General features: G+C 40.9%; 1 protein-coding gene across 11 annotated transcripts in view; it reads left to right on the plus strand.

The window, feature by feature from the left end:
* Positions 1-5813, plus strand: part of Gabpb2 (GA binding protein transcription factor subunit beta 2) — a 39265-nt gene extending 33452 nt beyond the window's left edge. For all 11 annotated transcript variants that reach the window (XM_076861821.1, XM_076861819.1, XM_076861826.1 and 8 more), the window contains 2 exons: positions 18-151; positions 306-5813. In XM_076861821.1, the coding sequence (XP_076717936.1) occupies positions 18-151; positions 306-605 (434 nt within the window). In that variant the 3' untranslated portion in view covers positions 606-5813. The remainder of the gene's footprint in view (positions 1-17; positions 152-305) is intronic.
* Positions 5814-10357: the final 4544 nt, after the last annotated feature.

A 10357-nucleotide genomic window follows, 5' to 3' on the forward strand; every position in this document is an offset into this window, starting at 1 on the left:
TGTTCTTTGGCTTATAGTTCTAACTGTACCTGCTGGTCAGGTTGCAGAAGAGACTGTAATTGAAGAGGAAGAGGAAGAAGAATTAGAGAAGTTGCCACTGGCAAAGAAACCAAGGATAGAAGAGATGGCAAACAGTGTGGAGGAAGGCGAGGTAATGTGATTTTTAGCCATGATGGACAGAAGAAAAAGGAAAGAATCAGAAGGTGTAATATTGAAGCCTGAACCCTTCTTCATCTTTTTGTCTACTTTCTGGATAATCTGTGATCTGGAATTCTTACCTGGTGGTGATATGGTTTACTTTACAGGAAGGCAGAGAAAGAGAGTTACTACAGCAACAGCTCCAGGAGGCCAATCGGAGAGCCCAGGAATATCGACACCAGCTCCTAAAGAAAGAGCAGGAGGCAGAACAGTACCGCCTCAAACTGGAGGCTATGGCCCGGCAGCAGCCCAATGGAGTTGAGTTCACCATGGTGGAAGAGGTAGCTGAGGTAGATGCCGTAGTAGTCACAGAGGGGGAGGTGGAAGAAAGAGAAACACAAGTGTCTAGGTCAGGGGGGACCACAGAGCCTCATACTGGAGTTTCCATGGAAACTGTTTCATCTTAACATATAAGGGCCACAACTTGTCCTGTGTTCATCTTTTAAGAAGAAAATACAGAGCACAAACATTGTATTAAAATTAAGGATGTCCTTAACAAGAAAACTATAACAGGGTACAATGCTTGGGCCCAGGAAAACTGTATGCAACTGGAAAATTCGAAGCTGTATTTAGGGAAGGCTTCTCATGGGGAGCCAAGAGAGAATAAGGACCAAGTTTCTCAGCTCACATTATTGCTTTAAGCATACAGGTAAAGGTGATAGATATTGTGCGTTGATTTTTTTTTAATAATTGACTTTGTATCAAAAGATTTTAAGATAATACTCCTAGTGCATATACACCAAAAGCCTTTAGTAATTATACCATCAAGTGACCTGAAAATTTGCCTTAAATTTATAAAACTAATTAGGAGGGAATTTAGAAGCAAGTTTTGGGGAAGAGGAAAGGAATATATTCCACTTCCAAAGGAGCAGGCACTCCCATCTATCCTGAGTTACTATCACTAGAAAAAAATTTTTTAATTGCTTGATAAATTTGTGTCCATAGCTCAGATGCCAGTGTAAGAAACTGAAACTGCTGGGGATATAGATGTAGCTCAGTGGTAGAATAGGTCCCTAGCATGCCCCAAGTCCTGGATTCATCTCCAGCACCACAAAGAAAGGATGAGAAAAAAAGAATGAAACTGAAATTGAATTTTTAAAAACTGGAAAGGAAACTTGTATGTGTAAAAGTTTACATAATACCTGAATTCCCCAGTCTGTATTTTGAGTGCTGGTAGGTGGCCTAAAAGAGGCTGGCAGGGTTATGGAACTCTTGTCTTGGGATACTAACTTTGCACTGGCTGGATTTTATAAAATTGCAATCAGGAGGGTAATCTTTTGTCCATACAACTTGCTTCCAAATATTATTTATGTAATATCAGGCTCAGACTCTTTAATTTTATAAAACTTTGTTGAATTTGTATCACTTAGGACACATTTGCTTTTCTGTGGAGCTTATGTCCTCTTAAGTGCAAAACAAAGGAGGGTGGCAAAGAGCAATGCTGATGATGTATAGTTTGTTTCCATTTGATTTAGGATTAGTCAACTGCTCTGTTTTTGTAAGCCTGGACCTGCCACAGAGCTTTGTGCCTTACAGGTGTTCAGTGTATGCTGACAAGGGAATAACTATCAGTGCCATAAATTACGGAACCAAAGATTCTGGCCTGTTTACTTTCTTCCCTTTTCTTCCACTATGCCTGCTCCCGCTGCCCAGAGACTTTGGAAAGTGTTTCATTGCTGGGTTTTCTTTGTGTGTCATCATGAAGTTTTTTCAAAAGAAAAAGGGTGGTGTGGTGGCGCATGCCTATAATCTCAGCGGCTTGGGAGGCTGAGATGGGAGAATCACAAGTTCAAAGCCAGCCTCAGCATCTGCGAGGCACTAAGCAACTCAGTGAGACCCTGTCTCTAATAAAATACAAAATAGGGCTGGGGATGTGGCTCAGTGGCTAAGTGCCCCTGAGTTCAATCCCCAGTATTAAAAAAAAAAAGAGGGTGTATGGATGGAGAGAGAGAAAGGGAGGGAGGAAGAAAGAGGGAGGGAGAGGTTGTGGAGAGGTTACATTGCAGAGGTTATTGCCTTTGAAATTGGGCTCTCATTATTCTAGACTTGCTTGCTTTATTGTAAATTATTAGAAGAAGAAACCAGAGGGAGATGTGCCAAGTTAAACATTTGAAGGACTGTTTAGAATATGGTTTTCTCAATTAGTGATCATGGGGAAAACATGCATTTTTAATTTGGAAAAAAACTTGACAGTTAACATGGTTCTGTTTACCTTGATTAGTAAAGTAAATTGCTACAGTGTTCTGAAGATGCAGAATCATTTTGAGCTCAAAATAGACTGAAAATATAATTCCCCAAACTAAATTTAAAAAACAGAATTGGCTATTAGACATTTATAAGCAGAATACCAGTTTTGAAATTAACCTTGGCTATTGGCCATTAGCTAGGTTTTCTCCATGTATCTTTGTATCTAGATGATCACAGATTATTCTCGGCTGTTGGGGATGACAGGGATATGAAGTGGAGAGGTAAAGTTAAGGATGAAATTTTAGTACCTACTGTCATATCCTTGTCCTGTTTGCATGTTTTTCTTTTTTTTCTGAGTCCTTTTGGGAACCAGGTGCTAACAATAAACTGCTCTGTGGCATTTCAGAGCCTTAGCTTAAGTAAGTATAGAGGGACCAAGTACCATTTTAGATATCTTTTATGTTTTGGTGCTGTTCCCCCCATTGAGGGAGTAGAGAGAGGTTAGCTGCAAAAATTATCTAAACCTAGTCAGTTGTGGTGGCACACATCTTTAATCCCAGCAACTGGGGAGACTGAGGCACTGGGGTCCAGCCTGGGGAATTTAATAAGAATCTGTCTCAAAATTAAAAAACTAAAAAGGTCAGAGGGCATAGCTCAGTGATAGAGCACCCCTGGATTCAATTCCAAGTACTGCAAAAAAAAAAAAAAAAAAAAATTATTTAAATTGAAACTTTACTTCCTTCTCTGGGCTATTTACTGATTTGTAGTAGGAAATATCCACCTAGCACTCTTTTTCTTATTACTCTTTCTGAGGAATATATCTTCCACTCCTCTCCCAAAGTCTCTAATACAGACAGGTTATTTTCTTATTGGAGAGGCTGGAGTAGGAAGTGAAAGAAGGGAAATGTCTATAAAGGGGTGGAGAGGAAAAAGGTATTGATTTTTATTTACTTGGAATAGACCTTTTAGCATGCCCTAGAGGGGAAATAGAATTTGATCTACAGTTATATTGCCATGAAGAGAATGGTAGCTCAGAATGCTTTGTAGAATCAGAAATTCGGCATTGAACGCAGTACTACAATACCATGTCTGGATTTTTCATATCTTTCTGGGTCAGTCATGGAAGTTAGGAAAATCTGGGTTAGGTCTTCTGAGTTAGGGGATTACAGTTAGTTTACTGGCAAGGTTGGATTTTTGAGAAGTAGGGTGGTTCAGAGTTGGTCCTTGAGCAGGAGAAACTTGGAGTTTAGGATAGTTCTCTACATTAAAATGAAGCTGCTTTAATTGTATCAGTATTAAAGTCAAGATTTTTAGAACCTACATTTGCATTTTGGTCTTAAACCTTTTCCCAAAGAAAGAGAAAGAACTGTAAAACTAATGTTTTTGTTCCTAGCTTCAGGGAAATTAATTATAAACATATAAATATGCATTTTGCTTCCCACTACTACCTCTGTGGAATCTCTTAATTGTAATGCCAGAGTTGAGATCCCTTGACTGAAATACTGAAAAACATGGCTTTAGGATTTTCTGTGTTTTGAACTCAGTCCTTAAAGATGTTTTTTTTCCTCTTGTCAGATATACATTTAGCTATTTACTTTGCATTCTTTCTTCTTCAGCCTTACTATTGCATAATTAAAATTTTTGCTTGCTTTGTGATGCTAGAACTCTCTGCATACAAAATTATTTTTCTTTCTTTATATTAATGTAAAATAAATTAATTTCTCAGAGGTCCCTCCATTTGAAGTTGGGTATTGTATGATGAGGATAGTTTCTGAACCCCTTTGCTGGTATATGTTAGTGTGTATGTTTATAAATATGTATTTTCCCATTTTCTCTTTGTTTATTTGAGGTTCTGCTCTAAAGCACCAGGTGTAACCTGGAAAACTTTTTATTCATTAAACACATAGGGTTTCTTTGGGTTCAGTGAAGGCATGGAGGAAGAGAAAGCATTACTTTGCCTGCTTCTGAGAGATGTGCTTTAACAGGCAAAAAGAGAAACCAGAGGGGTGAGGCTTCGGGAGAGCCAGCGCCTGGCTTTAAAGAGAATTTGTTTAGCAGACAGTGTGATGACATCCTGTATGTGAAAGGTTCAGAGCTGAGTAGGGACAGAAATGGAGCTGCCCCTTCACCAACCAGACAGGCCTCCTTTCACTCTTGTGGAAGCTGTTTTGACTGACATTTATAAAATCTCATCCCTCACTGGGGAAAACCTCACCAGATAGAGAGCCAAGGCAGCATGGCAGAAGGAAGATATTCCCTACATCCATTTTCCTAGTTTAGAAATTTTATTTTGAGAAATGATCTTCATTTTGAGAAAGTTTGTGAGGCTCTTTCCTAACAACATTAGGGACTTCCAGAGCTAGAAGACCTGAGGCATGTAATGAACTCCTCCTAGAAGTTTAATAATGACTGGGAATCAGTTTTTGTCCTAATTTACTAGAGAATGGCTTCCTGTTCTCCACTCCTGTCCAGACCCATCTCTGTATGACTGGGAAAGGAACTTTAAAATGGAATGCGTGTCAAGCCCACCTGTACGTATGTACTCTAGGCTTCTGTCCATCTCCATTTTATGTGAGGATTCTTTCCCCTTCTGAGTTAGTACTTATTTCCTATGCCAATTTATTTAACAAGACAGCAGGAACAAGAAGGGCATGAATTAGAATTAAATAACTTTGAGCCCCTGGTGCAACCCTTTTTAATTAAAAAAAAAAAAAATTTAACCTCTCTAGGACTAGGGAATAGAGTGACATTCCTAGACTCTTCCCTATCTATCTCTCTCTCTCCCTTCCTCTGCCCCCACTCTACTGCTTCTGCTTTTGTGATTCATTGTTTTTATCTAATTAAGTCTTTCTAAGGCACTAGAACTTAATTAGTAGGTCATTTTAAATCCTTGGGCCTTATCTTTTCTCTCTCCTTTCCCCTCCCTACCACATATTTTGTTTATTCTGATGCAGTTTGTTTCTGATAATTAATCTAGGTCACACCCTCTATTTAACTGTGCTTTCCCAGTTGGTTTCAGGCATGTTGCTCTATCAATAATGATGGTAGCAACTCTTTCCTGGCTTTGCCCCACATGCTTTCCTTCTGCCAAGGCCATTTAGTGGGGGGGCAGCAGGGAGGAGTGCCCCTACATTCTGTTCACAATGTCCTCAGTTTTTCAGGTTGTCTGACAGCTTTATGTACAGCATGTTTTTAGGAAAACTTAAATATCCTACTTTTTAAAATTTAGGATAGTTTGATTCTGATGAGGAAGTCTGTATGTCTGTGTGTATGAGCATTTATATATGTGTGTGTGTGTGTATATATATATATATATATATATATATATATATATACACCATACCTATACAGATATATATTATATATACAATTTTTGTACTATCATTTAAAATAAAGATGTTTCTTAATAAAATGTCAAAGTCTTACCATTTCGAGTATCATTGAATAGTTTTTTTTTAATCTCTTAGGCAAAAATCATATCTAGTCTCTGATCCTGTTGATACCCATAACTAGCTATCTGTCTCAGCCTGGTGTTCTTGACAGGCTGAGCAACTCAAGGCAAGAAGAGAAATGAGAAAGAAGAAAGCTTTTGACTGGCCTTGTTAAATGTACATTTTTCCTTCCTCCACTTTTCCCTCAACCCTTTCTCTAAAAGCAAACTACCAGGAGGGGAGAATAGGAGCTAAAGGAAATTATTCTGTGTCTTGTGTGGGAGTCAATACTGAGAAGTAGGGGAAAAAACTATAGGCTCAGGGAGGCTTGGAAAGGGTGTGTTTGCTCTACTGGCTTCTCAGCTTCAGTTATTTCCTGTGTTTGCTGCCTCAGTCCTAGTGAGCACACATTTATTAGGTAAATACAAGGAACAGTCTGGTAATAATAGCTCAAGCCCCATTGATAGCCACAGTAGAACAAACCTATTTGGCTAGCTAACAGGTGTCCCCATGTAGTGTATAGGGCTCTCAAGTGTCACTCCAATGGCAAATCAGGTTACCTTTCTTTTTAAAAGGAGGATGATACCAAATTCAAGGACATACTAACATCTGCATTCAACAACTAGAATCTCCAGGCAAACTCTCGAAGTCGGTATTTAGGAAATTGAACACCTGCATATGCTAGGCTACGTGGTGATAATTAGCTTTTGGTAAATACGTATAGCCAACAAATACTGTGCATATATTAATTATGATTTCCTTCTGACAAGTGCCTCATAAATGTACATAAGGTCTTTGCTGTGCTGAAGGAAAAAGAGCAGGAAGTTGAAGAGCCTTGAGAAGCAAATAACTAAGAGTAGTTTCAAATTAAAATCCTGGTGAGAGATATCAGGAAGACAGGAAGGAGGTTGAAGGGAATTGGAAAGACAGGAACCTAGAGTTCTCTGATGGGTGATTTTTTTATTTTGTACCACAGGTTGAACCCAGGGGCTCTAAACCACTGAGTCACACATCCTCAACCCTTTTTATTTATTCTGAGACAGGGTCTGGCTAAGTTGCTTAGACCCTCATTAAATTGCTGAGACTGGCTTTGAACTCAGGATCCTCTGGCCTTGACCTCCTGGGCCACTGGGATTATAGGAGTGCACCCAGCTGATGGATGATGTTCTTAAATGATGGGGGGAAAAAAAAAACATGAACTAGAGCAAATTCCCTAAGATTTTCTTTCTCTGTGAGAGTTCGCTACTCCCAAGAGATCAATAGGTAGAAAATATAGAAGATTAAAATAGAGCTTGGGCATGGTGGCACATGCCTATAATCCCAGCGATTTGGGAGGCTGAGGCAGGAGAATTGCAAATTCACAGCCAACCTCAGCAATTTAGCCAGGCCTTGAGCAATTTATCGAGAACTTGTTTCAAAATAAAAAGGTCTGGGGATGTAACTTGGGTTGAGTACCCCTGGATTAAATCCCTGATACAAAAAAGAAAGGGAGGGAGGAAGGGAAGGAAAGGAAGAAAGGCAGGCAGGCAGACTATATGTGACCTCTGTGAGGTGTGGTTATGTACATCTGTAATCAGCAACTCAAGAAGCTGAGACAAGAGGAACAATGTTCAAAACCAGCCTCAGCAATTTAGCAAGACCCTATTCCAGCTAGTTTATAACCTTAAATTCTTATGAGTCAACCGTTCTAAAGGGTCAACTGCTGGATTAAGTAGCAAAGAATGACTCACCTGTGTGGTGGTGGCATCAAGAGCCACAAATCTGAGTGACAAAAATAGCTCAGGCCCCTGTGAGTTAGCCCCCAAAGAACTCAAGATGCTAAACAGCTTTCTGAGCTCTGTGACTATGGAACCTTTTGAGTTTCAGGTCCCCAAAGCCTTACATAAGCTGATGGACTGCCTGCTGGGGCCCTGGTTTCTCTATAACCTCCCAGGATGCTTCTGAGAAATCAGCTTAGAAATCCCCAAGGATGAGGACTCTATCCTCCTGATGGCACATTCTGGTTTTTCTAAAGACAAAGTTTGAGATAATATTTTGATTTTTAAAAACCATCAGCAGATTCCTTAATCGAGGTTATGTTTACCTCTCTTTGTCAGCAATAATTATTTCTTTTAATTTATCCCCTTAATTTATTACTCACTACTGTCTGTCAGAAAGAGGTATCTCATGAGTATTAATGAATCACATACTTGGTAATGGCCTACTTTATTTTGGGCAAATAACTGTTTCCCACTAAACAATTTAAACCTGTATTTTTAGGTTGCTTTACAAATCCCCATTGGCATATGTTCTTTCCATTCCTTACAAAAGAAACAGGCTTTGAACTGCTGTTGAATTGCCAAGGTCACATACAAAACAAATGGTAGAATCCCAGGACTGTTGCTCTCACTGCAACAAAGTTGCTTCCACTATCTGTAAGAATTCAACTTAGACACTCTTGGCAAAGAAGTCACCATACTCTTACAGATACTAATAACTGAACATTTTTTTACAATTAAACTACAACCAGGACTTTAACCTGTAAGTTGCTGCTATCTGCAGTTACAAGATTAAATTTCTGGGCTGGGGATGTGGCTCAAGCGGTAGCGCACTCGCCTGGCATGCGTGCGGCCCGGGTTCGATCCTCAGCACCACATACAAACAAAGATGTTGTGTCTGCCAAAAACTAAATAAATATTTTAAAAAAAAAAAAAGATTAAATTTCTATTATATGTACAGTGGGCCCTCCATATCCATGGGTTGGTTCCACACACACAGATTCAACCAACTGCAGGTTGAAAATGTTTGAGGGGCAATTACCTCTGTACTGAACATGTACAGACTTTTTTTTCCTTATCATTATTACCTAACAACCATTTACACTGTGTTAAGTATAATAAGTAGTCAAGATGATTTAAAGTATAAGGGAGGCTGTGTGGCAGTTATATGTAAATACTATGCCATTTTATACTTCAGTATCTGCATATTTTTTTAAATTTTTTTTTCAGTTGTAGACGGACACAATACCTTTATTTTATATGGTGCTGAGGATCAAACCCAGTGCCTCAGATGAGCTAGAGGAGTGCTCTACCACTGAGCCACAACTCCAGCCCCATATTTTGATATAGGGAGGTCCTGGAACCAATCCCCCTGGACACAGAGGGATGGCTGTACTTCTCTTTTGGGACTATATTTAAACCTGAGGATCATTCACCCCTTTTGCTTATGACCACTTTCAGGGCAAGAACTGTATTTGTGAAATTTGTTCCTCTGAGAACTTCCAAAGGCTACAGTCGCATTTTTTTCTTCATCCTTTCTTTAACATCTTGGTTTGAAAGTTAATGAAGTCAATATCTAGGGCACTAGCAATGGCCCCAAAGCATCTTGGCTTAAGAAAGGCATGCAAGAAGGGGAGAACTGAGCCCTAAAAGATTACTTCACTCTGGTGCAACAACACCAAGCATAAAGGGCACAGGGTGGTCAACGTCTGGAATCTCAGCAACTCTGAAAGCTGAGGCAGGAGGTTTGCAAGTTTGAGGTTAGCCCCAGCAACCTAGCAAGAAATTGTCTCAAAAATTTAAAAAATCGGGAGGCTGGGATGTGGCTCAGTGCCAGAATCCATCCCCAACACACACACACACACACACACACACACACACACACATACAGGAGGGGGAAAAGTTAAACTCTGGAGGACAACTACATTTGTCCAAACAAGCCTAACTGCGTCATGAGGAATATCTCACTCTCAGAGGACATATCAAAACCTTGAGGGCTGGGCTGGGGTATAGCTCAGTTGGTAGAGTGCCTGCCTGGCATGCACAAGGCCCTGGGTGTACACACACACACACACCCTTGAGGGTTAAGCCTGTTATCCCAGAGGCTCAGAAGTTCAAAGTCAGCCTAAGCCAGCCTCAGGAACAGCGGGGCACTAAGCAACTCAGTGAGATCCTGTCTCAATACAGAATAGGACTGGGGACGCAGCTCAGTGGTCGAGTGCCCGAGTTCAATCCCTGGTACCCCCCCCCCAAAAAAAAAAAAAAAACACCTTGAGGGCTAAACGTACAAGTGGAGTTATGAGGATGCAAAGGGAAAGCCTTGCTCAGTAAAAACCAGATCGCAAAGGTTCGAAGACCCTAAGCGTGAGAGGATGATGACGGAGCCATCCCCCGACTTATCCTTCGGAAGCGCTGGCACACCCTGGTGCTCAGGGAGGAGGGAACAGAGGCCTAGGGCAGAACGGAGGTCTCAAGTAGTAAACGGGGAAGCAGAAGCAAGCTCCGCTCTCTCCAGGAGACTCTTCTCCCAAGTTTCCCGCCACGAACATTTGGGAGCAAACGAAGCCGGCGCAAGCCTGCAATCCCAGCGGCTGCAGCGGGAAGATCGCGGTCTCTCGATAAAATAATTAAGAAGGGGCTGGGAACGAGGCTCAGGGGTCAAGCGCCCTGGGTTAAATCCAGTACGGATCGAATCAGAGCAGCAGTGGGGCCAACGGTGAGCCACCGAGGAGGCTTCCAGGGGCTGCAGGGCTGAGTGCGGCCTCCAGGCGGCGCCGGCAGGAA

This window comes from Callospermophilus lateralis, chromosome 7, assembly GCF_048772815.1.
Source record: "Callospermophilus lateralis isolate mCalLat2 chromosome 7, mCalLat2.hap1, whole genome shotgun sequence".
NCBI lineage: Eukaryota > Metazoa > Chordata > Mammalia > Rodentia > Sciuridae > Callospermophilus > Callospermophilus lateralis.